We start from the raw sequence: 16304 nt of genomic DNA on the forward strand, positions 1-16304 counted from the left end.
ACCAAAGTCACAGGAGTGTTGCAGGGCAGAATGCCATGACATGTTGTGTGTTCAATAGATATTGATTCTGTGGCACACAAGGGAAAGTGTGAGCTTCCTCTGCCCAAAATTACAAATGACTTTCATGATTTCTCGTTTAAGAACACTGGACACCTATTAACTCATCTGATCCTCACACAGCCCATTTTCAGATGATGAAAGTGGGACTCAGAGAGGTCAACAGACTTGTCCAAAAGTCACCCGTCTAGAAATAAAGGCCAGAGCTGGGACCCAGAGCCCTTTCTGCCTCCCCCTACCCCTGGCCCCTCACCAGGTGGTCATCGTGATACAGATGGGAGATGCTGGAGTGGGGGGAAGACCTGAAAAGTGGAAACCTTAAGTGCAGAAGTGCACTTGGCGATCTACAACAAACTTCTAGAATGGCATATCGAGTCTATCCAAATGCTGACCTCAAATCTCTTACACTTTTTCTTCCTGAGCTGAATATACAGCAGCATCTTGAACTAAAGGAGCTTCTGAAAGTCATGGTTGTGCCCTTCTGCCTTCAGATGGGGTAAGCAGAGATGAAGAAGGAGAGGCACACTGGTGAGGTGGGTCTTGCCTAGAAGCAGACCGCCTGAGAGTGACAAGAGCCCAGATTTGCCGCCTGACAAGACACTCTCTCCTGCCTGGATGGCTACGGCTACTCAGAGACATAGTACTGTTCTTCTGATGCCCACAATGACTCGAGTTCTCTGCTTTGGGGAGAGTGGTGAGGACAGATGGATTGTCTTCCTTTGAAGGGGGATGGGGAGGGGAAAGGTTGTGGTGATGGGGACACCTAGACCGAGACAGCCTTACAAAGCATGAGCATGATCGTCACTCTGTCTTGCTCTTAGGGGCTTCTGTCATTCCCTGACCTCCTTAGAGCCTCTCCCAAAGTCTGTGTCTGGCGGACCGGTCCTCAATGAGAGAGCTCAGTTCTCTTGCCTTAGCAGCAGCTCAGCCAAACACCCACCCAAAGTAGCTTCATGAACTCCGTGGGAATCTAGATTTTTACCTCCCAGCCACAACAGACACCCTCTCTGCAGCATCGCTGATGACTGATGTCTGAGCTCCAGGTGACCATTCCTGACAAATCAGTGACTGGGAAATTAAATCTCCCACCAAGGAGATCGCTCTGTTTCAGAGCCGCTTAGATCTTCCAGCACTTTCTGTGATGCATTCCAAACACCTGCCAGAGAGTTACAAGCTTCTCAGAGATTCAACAAGGGAGCCGTTTGCTCTTCCCCTTTTCTGAATAGAACCCCTGATACTTAAAATAGCAGCTTTCGTCTTCCACGTGGTCTCTTCTACCCTGTCTCTTCTCATTCTGAAAACAATCATCTGAAGCAGGTATGAGAGGCAATGTCGGCTCTATACAGAGGAAGAAACTGAGACCCCCCAGAGGCTAAGGGTCTTGCATCACTTCGAGAGGGAAATGCAACTTGTAACTGTCAGCTAGTACTAGCTTTGGCCCTACTCTCTCAAGAAAAGAGACACAGGGGCGCCTAGGTGGCTCAGCCAGTGAGGCGTCTGCCTTTGGCTTGGGTCATGATCCCAGAGTCCGAGCTCCACTGGGCTCCCTGCTCAGCGGGGAGTCTGTTTCTCCCTCTCCCTCTGCCCCTCCCCTGCTTGTGTGTTCTCTCTCTCTGTCTCTCTAAAATAAACAAATAAAATCTTTTTTAAAAAGGCAAAAAGAGATAAACCCATTTTACGTGAGAGGAAACCAAGGTTCAGGTGTCAGGTACACTTCGCCTCTGGTTCGTTTCCTCTCAGATCTGCTATGGTTCACACTCACCTCCGGCAAGACCAGTCCAGAAGACTGGGTGGTGAGGGGTGGTGGGTAAGAGCAGAATGTGTCATCTAAGTGGGGTTTGGGAGGACCTGAGGAATAAGCATGTTCGGTGCCCGCAGCTTTCAAGCCCCGGCAACCAGTAGGTGCCTGCCTCCCCGTCCTGTCCTGGGCATTCCAGGAGGCCAATTAGACCGGGGCAGGGGGCTTGTCGCTAATTGGGCTTCTCTAATCAGGCCCTAAGCTGCTAATTAGACTCCTCAGATCCCCAGAGGTGAGAAACCTTCAGAAAAAAGTCCCTGCAAAGTTAGCTGTCTCGATCTCTCCCCATTCACACTTGGTCCTGTCTGGCGTCCCCTGCCATCATTAAGCGTCATTTGGGACCCGGGTTATGGGGAGAAAATACAAGCATTCTGTTCTCTGAGGGGTCGTCCTCAGAGTGACCCTTTCAGACCCGTCTCATTGTGAGGGCTCAGAGGAAACACGTGATCACGGGCAGTCCCAGCAGCCTGCAGCCTCTTTTCCTCGCTGGTATTAGTCACCCATACACAAAGGCCTTCGAGCAGGGCCCAGCACAACACACGAGTTTTATCGAGGGTAACTCATCCCGGGCACCCCACCCCCACACAAAAACCCCCTGGAGAGGACAACGCTACTATTCTCCTCTCCCTGTAAGGAAGCGGAGGCTCAGAGAGGTAAAATGACCACCCCCGGGTCACACAGCTGGATGGGAACCAGGGGAGGCTTGCTTCACACACCTTGCTCTTAACCGCTATCCCCTATCCCTATAACCAGCAGCAGGCTGATTATAAACACAACTACGTAGGACAGAAAATTTGAACAAGTTCACAAAAGTACAAACAAAGAAATGTAAGCCCTCTCCAGCAGGCTATGGTTCACACTCACCTCCGGCAGGACCAGTCCAGAAGACTGGGTGGTGAGGGGTGGTGGGTAAGAGCAGAATGTGTCATCTAAGTGGGGTTTGGGAAAGATATTAGAACATCGTTATTTAGCTCATAAGCCCTGGCTGTAGACTGCACGGGTTCAAATCCTCCTCTTTGTGGGGAGTTTCAGTGAGTTACATCCTGGATGGACACGGACATTACAGGTGATACAAGTAAGACACAGAACAGGGGCTGGTACTATGACTATCCTTCCAGAATTTTTTTTTTCTATAGAAATTTACACATATATTTACAAATTCAGGATTAAAGTCGACACACTATTTCTACACTGTTCCATTAAGGTGAGTTAACAAGAGAAAAGGTAACTGTTCTAAAGCTACTCATGTGGGAGGGACCTGTGGCCCACACCAACACCGTGGGAAGTCCTGGGGCCTCTCGTCAGGCTGCTCATGATGTAGGGGTCACTGAGCCCCAAGACTCTGTATCCAAAATGTCCAGGCTACCACAGGAAAAGAAAAACCGACTCCCAAATTTGCCACAAAAACGGTGAGATTGCCCTTGTCTGACGTACCACACGTACTTAACAATCTCAGACGTAGTCATGATAACCCGAAGGCAAAAGACATCCCCAAATTTTCTTGTATGCAGAAATTCTCAAAACCCTTGGGTAGAGTAGAGACCCGTGGGAGATGGAGGTATATTACATATTATATATGTAACATTTTAATAGTCTTAATCTTTTAAAAAAAAAAAAAGGAAATTGAGACATACTGATGCCATTTAGAAGCATTAATTTAATAAAGATGCGTGGCATTTCGTGTTGCTACAGCCCTGACACACATATTGACCGCGCTAAGCCCGTACCTCCCAGGAGACCTGACTCCTCCCTTCCATTCATTCCTTCCTTCCTCGGGCCTCTAGGTTCCCCTTGCGCTGTTTTGTTGATCACTGCTCACAGAGAGAAGGCTGTCGGTCATCATTTCTGCAGGTGCTTCCACTGGGAATACTTGCTGATCTCCAGTAGTTGTTGGTTCAGCGTTTGGGACTTCCAGTGTAAATAAAGTTTTTCTGTGCATATTTTTTAAAAAGATATATGGTATTTCTTATCTTCACATGGGAAAATTTAAACATTTAAACATTGCCCAACATGGCTGTCCACTTAATATTATATCCTGGGTATTTTCCATCCTCGTGGTCACATGAGGTCACCTTTGATTCATACTCCCCCATTTTAAGATTTCCCAAAACCTCTACCCATTCCACAGAGACACCCTCGTGCTGAGCTATGCTGTTGGACTCCCAGGGTCATGGGATGACATGGGGAATCAGCTTCTGACCCAAAAGGCTACTTCTTAAATCATGCCCCCCTTTAACCCTCATCCACCAATGCAGCTGGATGGATATGATCTCCTTGATCTGCTTCTTGTACCCCCAACACCAACACCCACCACCAACGACGTGGCCCCACCCACCAGGAAGACCCCTTCATTCCCTTAGGGTGAGTTCTGCACTAGGCCACCCCCAACCCAGGTTGCCAAGGATATTTCATTTCCCTGAACCTCTGTGGGGCTCTGAGGTGGGAAAATTTCATGCCTTGCCATGTACAAAAGTGACCCTTCTCAGCCCCACCCCGTGCAACCCACCCAAGCAAGCACGTGCATTGGGAGAAGCTCCTCACATCCAGGATATCCTATTACACTTAAACAATTTTGGTCACTTTGATATTTTCAACTTTTTGTTATAAGACAACAGGGCCGAAACCACAGACCTTTGTAGATATTAATGATTGTTTCTGTGGGCTAACTTCCCAGAAGCAGAGTGATTAGAGAAAAAGGCATTTCCATTTCTGAGGGTCTTTATACAAAGTAATAAAACTGACTGTAAGATGCTGCCCAGAGCTCCATAGCACATAAGGGAACCTGTTTCCCAGCCTCTTGCTGATACAAGTATCATGATCTTCTTTTAAATATTTGGTGATTATGAGGGCACCTGGGTGGCTTAGTTGTTAAGTGTCTGCCTTTGGCTCAGGTCATGATCCCAGGGTCCTGGGATCAAGCCCCACATTGGGCTCCCTGCTCAGCGGGGACCCTGCTTCTCCCTCTCCCACTCCCCCTGCTTGTGTTTCCTCTCTCATTGTATCTCTCTCTGTCAAATAAATAAATAAAAATCTTTGAAAACTAAAAATAAATAAACAAATATTTGGTGATTATGAAAGAAAAAAGGTAGCTCAGGGCTACATAAATTGTAATTATTTATTGTGACATTAAACATTTTTTCAAATGTGTAGATAATTATTTCTCCTTTTGCAAATTTAGCTTTCGTGCACTTTGCCCATTCTTTTTTTTTAATTGTTAATTTCATTACATTTTTTTTTAAGATTTTATTTATTTACTTGACAGAGATCACAAGTAGGCAGATCCTAGGGCTGGATCCCAGGACCCTGAGATCATGACCTAAGCTGAAGGCAGAGGCGTAACCCACTGAGCCATCCAGATGCCCCTATTTTCTAGTGAGGCTGTTGACTTCTCTGACTGAATGATAGAAACATTAAAGATATCTCCTTTCATTTGTTTGACAAATATTTGAGCACCTAATACACCAGGAAACGTTCTAGACACTGGCCATATAGCAGTGAACAAAACAGATTAAATCACTGCCTTCCTGTATCTTACATTTCAATAGGCAGAGACAGAAAATAAGGTTATAAACAAATATAGCAAGATGATGTGAGAGGAGCTATCTGGGGTAGTAGCTGAGAAGGGACTCAAAGTCAGAAAAGTTCTTTGATGTGGCATTTACACTAGGACTGGCATGGGAAGAACACACGAGAGCATCTTCTTATTTGAAGAGCATTTTAGACAAAGGGAACAGCAAGGGCAAAGGGCCTGAGGCAGGAATAAGCAGGAATAAGGGCCAGAGAGCAGTAAGAGAGGAAGGGAGGTACACAGAGGGCAGATCACATATGATTTCCTAGGTCAGAGTAAGAAAATGGGTTTTTTTCCCAAGTGCAAAGGGAACTCAATGGAGGAATTCAGGGAAATTAAAGAACAGATATAGGTTTTAAACAGTTTCTCCAAATTCTATGAGAAATATGGATTATAAGGAGGCCAAAAATATGCTATATACACCAGGGTATAGTATTCAGCCATAAGAAGGAAGGAAATCCTGCTATTTGCAACAACATGGACGGATATTGAGAGCATTATCCTAAGTGAGATAAGTCAGACAGGAAAGACAAATACCGTATGACATTCTGCATGTGGAATCGTAAGACGCCTCTCTTACATAGCATAGAGAATGTAGTCAGTGGTGGTGTAATAATACTGTACAGTGACAGTTGCAAGGAGCAGCACAGAAGTGCAGACTGGTACCATCACTACCTTGTATCGCTGAAACTGATGTAATACAGTGTGTCAACTGCACGTCAATAATAATAAAGAAGCCTACTTTCTAGTCTATTCCATTGGCTTCTATAATGATTTTTATGCCAGTACTGTATTGTTTTGATGACTATAGCTCTGTGGTACAGTTTGAAACCAGTGTGATGCCCCCGGCTTTGTTCCTTCTCAGGAGTGCTTTGGCTATTCGGTCTCTTTGGTGGTTCCAGAGGAATTTTAAGATTGTTTATTCTGTTTCTGTGAAAAAAAATACCGCCGGAGGGGCACCTGGGTGGCTCAGTGGGTTAAGCATCTGCCTTAGGCTCAGGTCATGATCTTGGACTCCTGGGATCGAGCTCCACATCCAGTTCAGGGCGGGGGTGGGGGGGGCCTGCCCCTCTCCCGATCATGCTCTTTCTGTCAGATAAAAAAAAATAGAATCTTTAAAATATATATATATATATATATATATATATATATATATATATATACATACATACATACCATGGGAATTGTGATAGGAATTGTACTGAAGCATCTTTCTTATTGCCCTTCTTGGGCTACCCCTACTTCACATGGTAAGATCAGAAGCCCCAGCTGTAAATACTCAAGTCTATGGGGAGCAGAGAGCACCCTTGAGTATCCCTGTCTCCAGATCCTCCTGGCCCCGCGAGGCTGCTGGAAGTGTTGGCTGCTTACAGCTGGCAGGTACAGCCTTCTCTGGTGTAGAGCCCTCCTCAGCCAAGTGTCTACAAGGAACTCAGCCAAGGGACCCACCTCCCCAAAGGGAGTCACACCTCCACTCCAGCACACAGTCCATGAACAGTCAATAAGGGCCACAAAAGGCCAAATCCCTTGCCTCAAGGAAGAACTGAGTCAGGATGTAATTCATATTCCAGAGTTAACCTACAAATCAGGCTAGCCTCCATCTGAAATGGTATCTTTGCTCAACTAGTCTCTGCTTCCTACATCCCCTGACAGGTCTCTCCTATAACTGCTCCCTAGGTGACACAGTGGCCCCCAAGCCCCTGTCTCCCATATTTTTTTTTTTTAAGGAAACCAAGCTAAGATGCATCTCTTCCAAGGTCAAAACAAGAGCCCTAGGCTTAATAGGAACAAGAACAACAATAATGATAATAATAATCAAAGTACTCCAGATCGTTCCAACCAGTGGCCAAGAGAAGAAGGTAATAAATACGATGGAGCCATCCGTATCCACAAGTTCCCCAGGGGATGTTTAATGCAATATTATCAGTGCTGGCATATTCTCCCTCCTTTTTCTCTCTCTTGTCCCAATGGCCACACTATCATCTATAGGAAACACTTGCAATACAGGACACACCCTCTTACTACACAGATATTTCAGTAGGTATTTAATGACAGGAAATGATCATAAATATTGTCCAAAAATGTGTTGAAAGATGGAATTCCCTGCACTGCCAGAAGTCCTGGTCTGTGGCTGACTTCTTTCTCTGTCATATATTCTTTTTTTTTTTTTTTTTTAAGATTTTGTTTCTTTATTTGACAGACAGAGATCACAAGTAGGCAGAGAGGCAGGCAGAGAGAGAGAGAGGAAGGGAAGCGGGCTCTCTGCTCAGCAGAGACTTGATCCCAGGACCCTGGGATCATGACCTGAACCAAAGGCAGAGGCTTTAACCCACTGAGTCACCCAGGCGCCCCAACTGTCATATATTCTTGCTCCATTTTTCTTCTGCTATGGTAAGAACCACCCCGGCGAGACTGCATGCTTGCTAATTATCAAGATGTCTTATTCCTGCCATGTTACTTTGAGTGCATGGGGCACATGGCCCCTCTGAGATCTCGCTGAAAGAGTCCCAATCCCGCACTGATGAGTGGGTGAGAGCATTCAGGGCATGGGATAGATTCTCCTAACGCAGAACACACAGGAATTGGAGGAAGCAAGATGGGTTCTCCAGAAACCTATAGTCGAGCTGCGCAACAAGACTAACAACCAAGGCATAGCCATTAACAATGTAAGGCAACTAGAATTCAGTGGCAAAGTGCGCCGTTCTAACACACATACACAGAGTGGGCTTCAGAGACCAGGGAAGAGATGAGAGCTGGAATAGCCAGAGAAGGCTTCCCACAAAAACTCCAGCAATGGCTCATGAAGGAAGATGAACGAATAAGCTACTCATGGTATAGATTCAAGTGAAGCATGTTTAGACCACTCTTCCTAATGAAATTCTGAGCAGTCCATGGCATGAGACTTAATACAAGGTCTGGGTACAAGGGTGGACACCGTGTGAAGAGGATGTTACCAGGAGTCCTCAGAGTCCCAGTCCTGGCAGAACCACTGATGGACTGGGACAGTAGGACACTGAGGGCCAGTGGCAAAGAGGAACCAGCTTCATTCCCTACAGCAACTGTAAATGAGCTTTGAGACTAATATGAGCTCAGAGTTGCTGTGAAATCCCACAGGGTTTGTTTTTATCCTCTCAGATGTGTAGAGAGATGAGATAATGAGCCCCTGCTGAAGTGTGTTCTCCCGGACAAGCCCGGCTGTTCCTAGGAGCCCGGAGGCTGTCCCAGTTGCTGACATGTGATTCAGGGACAACCTTTGTGTGCACTGCATCCCTCCCTCAAAAACCATCCCCAAAGCATTTTAAATATCTCGCTGGTTTGCTTCATAAGAAGAAACCTGTACTCTATCAGCTACATTCACCTATTGGAGCGATCTCGTGCTGCCTACTGCAAAATGCTTAAATGACCTAGATTAGTTCAATTCTGGACCGGAGATAAACCCAATTGAATTATCCCACCAGGTAATTAAGGTGTAATTGTGACCTCAGGAATGTTGAGATGGGGCAAGGTCTGAAGTAAGGTGCATACGAGCTAGGGCAGCTGAAACTGGGCAGAGAATCTGGCCATTGTCATTGGAACCTGTCATCTAATGGGACCAAGTTCAGATATAGCTGTAATCTCTTTGGATTTATGTGTCACTGGATAAATTTTAGAAAATATATTCCACCTATGAGTGATGTCATATGGCACTGGTCTTTCTCTGGCTGACTTATTTCACTTAGCATAGTGCTCTCTAGCTCCAACCACGTCATTATAAATGGAAAGATTTCATTCTTTTTTATGGCTGTGTAATATTACCTTGTATGTATGTGGCACATCTTCTTTATCATAGAGGAAGAAAAAAGAGAGGCAAATCAAGAAACAGACTCTTGGGCGCCTGGGTGGCTCAGTTGGCTGGGCACCTGCCTTCAGCTCGGGTCATGATCCCAGAGTCCTGGGATCGAGTCCCACCTTGGCATCCCAGCTCCATGGGGAGTCTGCTTCTCCCTCTGACCTTCTCCCCTCTCATGATCTCTCTCACTCTCTCAAATAAATAAATACATTAAAATCTTTTTAAAAAAGCAACAGACTGTTAACTGTAGAGAAGACCAATGGTTAGCAGAAGAGAGGTGCATGGGGGGAATGGGTGAAATAGGTGATGGGGGGTTAGGAGTACACTTGTGGTGAGGAGCATCGGGTGTTTTATAGAAGTGTGAAAGGACTATATTGTATATCTGAAAATAATATTACACTGTATGTCAAGTAACTGTAATTTAAATAAAAACTTAAATATATATGGGGCAGGGATGGGATACTCGACTGCAAAGCTTAGACCCAAGACTTCACTGTAAATTACTGTACTACCTGTGATTACACTGAAGGTGGGACTAATCATATGTACTAGAGCTCTGGCTTTGGAATAAGACAGACTCAGGTTAGAATCTGGGCTTTTTCAGGGTGCCCCCCTAGTTCAGTGGGTAGAGCATATGACTCTTGGTCTTGGGGTCATGAATTCAAACCCCCTGTTGGATGGAGAGATAATTTTTTTAGGATTTTATTTATTTACTTGTCATAGAGAGAGAGAGAAAGCCCAAGCAAGGGAAGCATCAGGCAAAGGGAAAAGCAAACTCCCCACGGAGCAAGGAGTCTGACATGGGAATTGATCCCAGGACCCTGGGATCATAACCTGAGCCAAAGGCAGACATTTATCCAGCTGAGCTATCCAGGTACTCCAGATTCTTTTCTTTTTCTTTCTTTTTTTTTTTTTTTTTAAGTAATCTCTAGGGATGTCTTAACCCAAAAAGGAGGAAGAAAATACATAGACCATCAAAAAACTCCAAAGTCATACTTAGTCCTCTCTCCTCATGAACTTGAGTATATGTCTAATAGTCTTAGAAGTAACTATGAGTTTAAAAATTGAGCCTTGGGTCTGCAGAAAAAGTTATTTTCTTTCCCTAAAAGGACAGCATAATGTGAAGCAAAGACGACAGAATTTGAAGTTAGAAAGTCTCAGATTCAAATGTTGCTTCTGTTTCTTCCTAGATGTCTGCCAAATTGGGCAGCCTCCTTAACATCTCCAAGCCTCTTTGTTCATCCATAAAATAGTCATGACTGTACCCAACTTCCAGGGCTGCTGGAAGAATTAGAACCAGAGTATGAGATAGGCCTAGCCTGTGTGCAGGACTAACCCAGCATGGCTGCATCTCTACCCTGGTGATCTGGGCCACCTACTCCCCCATCATGTGCGTTGAACAGTCTTGTCTCACAATCAGAGGAAACCCCACAACTTCCCCCACACGATGGTGAGAAAATGGTCTATGACAATTTCAGAATTAGGGGGTGAGAGAGATGTTGAAATTAGCCAAGCTCTCTCATGATTTGAAAGCAAGAAGGATCTGATAACCCAAAGAACTGCAGGGAGAGTCCTTCCATTTTATGAATCATAAAGATGTGCTTAAGTGTAAGAAGGCAGCAAAATTCATAGCAAAGTGCACAGAATTTGCCATCAAACAATTATCATTCAGAACCCAGCTCTTCCACTTATTAAAGTGGGTCACCTTAAACAAATTCATCTCCCAGAAGTTCAAATTCCTCACCAGTAAAGAAAAAATAAATAGATAAGCTAACAGCCCTCAAAGGGCTGTTTCTAGGATACAACAAGATAATTTTTGCAAAGCTTCAACATCTTTAGTGGAATGGATAAGTAAATGTGTTGTAAGCATACCAAGGAAGACCATAGCGAAACCAGAAATAACACACTAGATGTAGCTACATGACATGGACAAATCACAAAAATATGGAATATGTGGAAAAAGAAAAAATATATAAGTTTTATAGCACAAGACCCTGTATGTAAAATTAAAACCACATCAAAATCACTGTATTTTTTTAAAGGCACACATATTTTTAAATCAATAGGAAAGGACTAAGCATGGGAGGACATATATTTTGCATCAGACTAGATACCTATGAGGAATGGGGGAAGGATTGGGCATGGAAAGAAAAGGAAGCAAAAAGAATAAAGTGAAAAAATGCCTTGCATCAGTAATGATAACTTGTCAGGACCTGGCAAGTAAGATTAACTCAATTTCAGACCTAAGATCCCATAAGTAACAAATCACTTGAAATAGTGCCTGCATATTTTATTTACTCAGTAATTTGTAGTAAAGAGTATGCACATTCTAGTATAGATATTAGGAAAGTCCTTTCAAAAGCTTCATTTAACCCATACACCTAGACCTATTATAAATCATGCTTTGTGAGAGACAAAAGAACTTTAATGATCATATAACCTAGCCCTGCCATTCTGCTGAATAGAAAATAAAACCCAAGGAGGGGAAGTGAATTTTAAAATTGACTCAGCTAGTTGGTATGTCCTAGAGGGGACAATCACAGAGCTTGACTCATCCCCAGAACTAGCTGCTAGAGTCAGGTGGGTTGGGCAAACAGCTTCAGGAAACCATGTTTTATCTGATACGTCAGTGTCTCTCTTTCACTAGTGACCTCTAATTTGAGCTAATTTGAAGATTAGGGGTGCATGGCTGGCTCAGTCAGAAGAGCATAAGATTCTTGATCTCGGGATCATGAGTTAGAGCCCCATACTGGGTGTAGAAATTGCTTAAAATAAAAATAAATAAGTTAACTTTTAAAAAATAATAAATAAAATAAAGTGGCAAAGATCAAAGTAGAAAGACTTTTTGTTTTTTTATTATTACTGACATATAGTTGATACATAACATTGTGTAAATTTGAACTGTACAATGTGTTGGTTTGATACATTTATACATTACTGTATGTAGAGTGTTAGCTAACACTTCTACCACCTCCCACAATTTTTAAGTCCTCTTTGTGGTGAGAACAATTAAGAACTGTCTCTTAGCAACTTTGAAGTTTGCAACATACTGGTGTTGACTATAATACAATGTTTATGACACAGGGTTGTTGACAATAGTCACCGGGCTGTACCTTAGATCTCTGGAACTCGCATCTGCCAGTTACAAGTTTGTACCCTTAAACATCTTTTTAATACCATCTGACTAAGCAGTTTTTGGACACATGCGACTGATTATATAATAAGAAAAAAGCACATCAGTGGGTAATATGAGGGGACAGCCAGTATAAAGAGCAGATTCATCATCTTCCAGCTTCTGAAAGCCTTTTATGAGAAGAAGGAATTACATTGGCTATGAGGGAAGTGTCTGGAAGGGGTAAAACTAAAACCAATGTGTGGAAGATAAAGAGAGCTCATACAGATCCAAAATAAGAGTTAGCGGGTAGAACTGTCGGCAGATGAATGCTCATTGAGCAATCCGATGATCAAGCAGAAGGCATGAATCCCGTGGGGATTACAACACCTGCTGACCAGGTTCTTCCCAAATCTGAGTCTATGTGTCTCTTGTCTTCACAGAAATTTCCAAATACATACCAGAATTAATGTGAAGCAGAAGCACCAGCTCAGGGCTCAGCTCCAAAAAATGCAGAAGAACATAGATGCCCAAGGAGAACAAGCCAGGTACAAGATTTCCCAAAAACAAGCTCTATAAATTGGCCCAGAAATATAGAGCTAACTTCTACCATAGAAAGAATCTGTCCTTCCATTCTGGGATTTTGTGGTTCTTGCTGTTCATTCTCATCTTCAGATCAATTGTCCATATTGAATCCATGACTGAGAATAATCTCACCACAATAACAGAGTTCATTCTCATGGGCTTCACGGACGACCGCATGTTGGAGATTCCCCTCTTCCTAATGTTTCTCATCTTCTATATCATCACCCTTCTGGGAAATGTGGGAATGATCATTCTGATCCAAATGGATATGCAACTCCACACCCCCATGTACTTCTTCCTGAGCCATCTCTCCCAGCTGGATGCCTGCTATGCCTCGGTGGTCACCCCTCAGATCCTGGCCACACTAGCCACTGGCAAGACGGTCATCTCCTTTGGCCAATGTGCTACCCAGTTCTTTTTCTTCACCACCTGTGCCGGCACAGAGTGTTTCCTGCTGGCAGTGATGGCCTATGACCGCTACGTCGCTATTAGCAACCCACTGCTCTACACTGTAGCCATGAATCCCAGAATCTGCTGGAGTTTGGTGGTGGGAGCCTATATCTGTGGGATGTCAGGGGCCATCCTGCGTACCGCATGCACCTTCACCCTCTCCTTCTGTGACCACAATCAGATCAACTTCTTCTTCTGTGACCTCCCACCCCTACTAAAACTCAGCTGCAGTGACACGACAAACACTGAAATTGTCATTGTCTTCTTTGGCAACTTTGTGATCTTGGCCAATGCCTTGGTCATTCTGATATCCTACCTGTTCATCATCAAGGCCATTCTGAAGGTAAAGTCTCCAGGTGGCAAGGCCAAGACTTTCTCCACATGTGTCTCCCACCTCACTGCCGTGGCCCTTTTCTTTGGGACTCTCATCTTCATGTATCTTCGGAGTGGCTCAGGCAAGTCCTTGGAGGAAGACAAGGTCGTGTCTGTCTTCTACACTGTGGTCATTCCTATGCTAAACCCTCTGATCTATAGCCTAAGAAACAAGGATGTGAAAGCAGCCTTCAGAAAGATCACTGGTAAACTCCAGGTGTTCCAGAGTGTGTAGATATGAGTGACAAGACCTCTCCTCTTGGTCTATTTTCTTCCCATATCAATAGATCCTCAGAGGTACAAACACTATACGCAAATCAGACCCATAAATAGAAGGTAGATGGGTATCAGAGGGCAGATTTTAAAAAACCTGCAAATATGGTAAACTCATTTCCAGCAATCCCATGTGCTTTTTTCTCCTCCCCCTCTCCTACTTCCAGTCCATTCCTTAGTGCACAACAGCCTATGATACTGTCTGATATCTTAACTTACGTAATTTCAGGGCTCCAGGGGATTTTGAGTTTATCTCATCTCCCCTGGCATCTTTGTAACCATGCTTGGGATTCCATCTTTTCCTTCTCATTTTTTGCTTCCATTAATACTGCATTTTTCTCTGTCAAAGGTTCTATTTGGGGATTCCAGTAATCAGTGATAATAGACTTTTTTTTAAAAAAATACATGAGTAACTGGTCACCTCAGTTAACTGGGAGTGCTGTATAAGACAAAACTGAGTCTCCCAATGGCCAAAGGAAAGGAGTGTTTGACAAACAGCCTTCCTCTTCACTGTCCTACTCTTGTGATACCCCCTTGGGTATCTTTCCTTCTTGCTCATGCCACAAAGATGAAATTTGCAAACTGCCTTCTCACTTGACGATTTCCTGGCTTTGTTGTTCCTGCTGTGTAATATTCCTCTCATACCTCCAAGATGAACTAAGCCACTTTCCCTTTGGCTCCTCAAAGGCCAACTCCCTAGTTTCTGAAGGACATGATATGTTGCTTCTCCTCCCCACTCACACTGCCTGCTTTGTGAGCAGTCCCTTCTTACCAAGCATCCCAGTTTCAGGAACTGCAGAGGCAGAGAACAAAGGCAGGTATAAGGTAACATTAAACCATGCATTATCTTCCCTGGAAGAAAGTTTGTGGAGAAAGGAAAGTAACTAATTCCTGCTTGAGACTGCAAAACCCTTCAGGGAAGAGTCTGTTTTCCTTGTTGGGGAACTCAATCCAAGTTCAGAATCTGGACCAGATGAACTCTTTTGACAATAGCTTCTGAACAGATTTTTAGGGCACATATATGATCTCATTTGAGCCTCAGGGAAACGCTGCAAGGCAAAAAAGGGTCTAGACAGGGTTGAATAGAAGATTGCCATTTTGCAGTTAAGAAAGTGCTTTCTCATAGTCCCTTTGGACCTTTGCTCAGAGTCCCTTTGTTCAGAGTATACAGCTGTAGACAACGAATGGCTTTCAGACTCAGGGTTGTATCTGAGTCCCAATTCTACCACTAATTCATTGTGAAATCTACAGTAAATGGCTTCATTTCTCAGATCCTTATTTTCTCCAGATCTAAAACAAATATAAAACTCCTAATTCAAGAGCATATTATAAAAATTATATGAGGTGAGGGGTTCCTGGCTGGTTCAGTCAGAGGAGCATGCAACTCTTAATCTTGGGGTTGTAACTTTCAGTCAACAGGGGGCTCAAAATAAATAAATGAGGAGATGAATAAGAAATCTCCCCGCACAGGTATGGCTGGATGGCTCAGTCAGTTAAGCATCCAACTCTTGATTTTGGCTCAAGTCGTGGTCTCAGGGTCATGGGATCCAGCCCCATGTCAGGCTCCACACTCAACAGAGAGTCTGCTAGAGATTCTCTCTCTCCTTCTCCCTCTGCCCCCTCACCCCTCCAACCCACTCTCCCACTCTTTCTCTCTCTCTCTCTCTAAAATAAATAAATAAATATTTTCCAAGAAAGAGAGGAAGGAAGGAAGGAAGGAATCTCCTAACACAAATCCTTTGTTCCATATATATTGTTCTCTTCCCTGCCCTTTCCCTCACTTTCACCATGGGCCTTGCCACAATTCTGTCACCATTAACAAAAATGAAATAAATTACAAACAAGTGACAATGAAAGACAGTGAACCGAGGAAAATGAATAACTCAATCCTTTTCTCCCAAGAAATTTTTTTAAAATGGGGTTTAGTTGGGGTAGGGGTGCACCTCCTATCTGCATCCCACATGGTCAAGGATAATCAAAAGATGTCTTTTTATTGAATATATTGTTGTGTTCCCAAGGAACCCCTTTACCACACCTTGATTTTATGAGAAGTTGGTTCTCCATGGTCCTCTATATGGGAACAATTGTTGTATTAAAATGGTCCAGCTGACCAAGGTAGAGAAGTCAAGAGAGATACAAAAACAAAGCAGTTATTGAAGGAGAATCAGCAGTAACAGACTCAGGACGAGCCCTGGCAGGTTCCATCCCCTGCTTCCACTGCACTGAGGGGCAGCAACAAAAGTTCTCTTGCTTCCTTAAG

General features: G+C 43.9%; 1 protein-coding gene across 1 annotated transcript; it reads left to right on the forward strand.

The window, feature by feature from the left end:
- The first annotated feature begins 13061 nt into the window (after positions 1 to 13061).
- On the forward strand, positions 13062 to 14006 carry LOC132009681 (olfactory receptor 9I1). Its single transcript, XM_059387709.1, has one exon. It carries the CDS (start codon positions 13062 to 13064, stop codon positions 14004 to 14006), a length of 945 nt encoding a protein of 314 aa, XP_059243692.1.
- Positions 14007 to 16304: the final 2298 nt, after the last annotated feature.

Source organism: Mustela nigripes, chromosome 1, assembly GCF_022355385.1.
Source record: "Mustela nigripes isolate SB6536 chromosome 1, MUSNIG.SB6536, whole genome shotgun sequence".
In the NCBI taxonomy this organism is placed as follows: Eukaryota; Metazoa; Chordata; class Mammalia; order Carnivora; family Mustelidae; genus Mustela; species Mustela nigripes.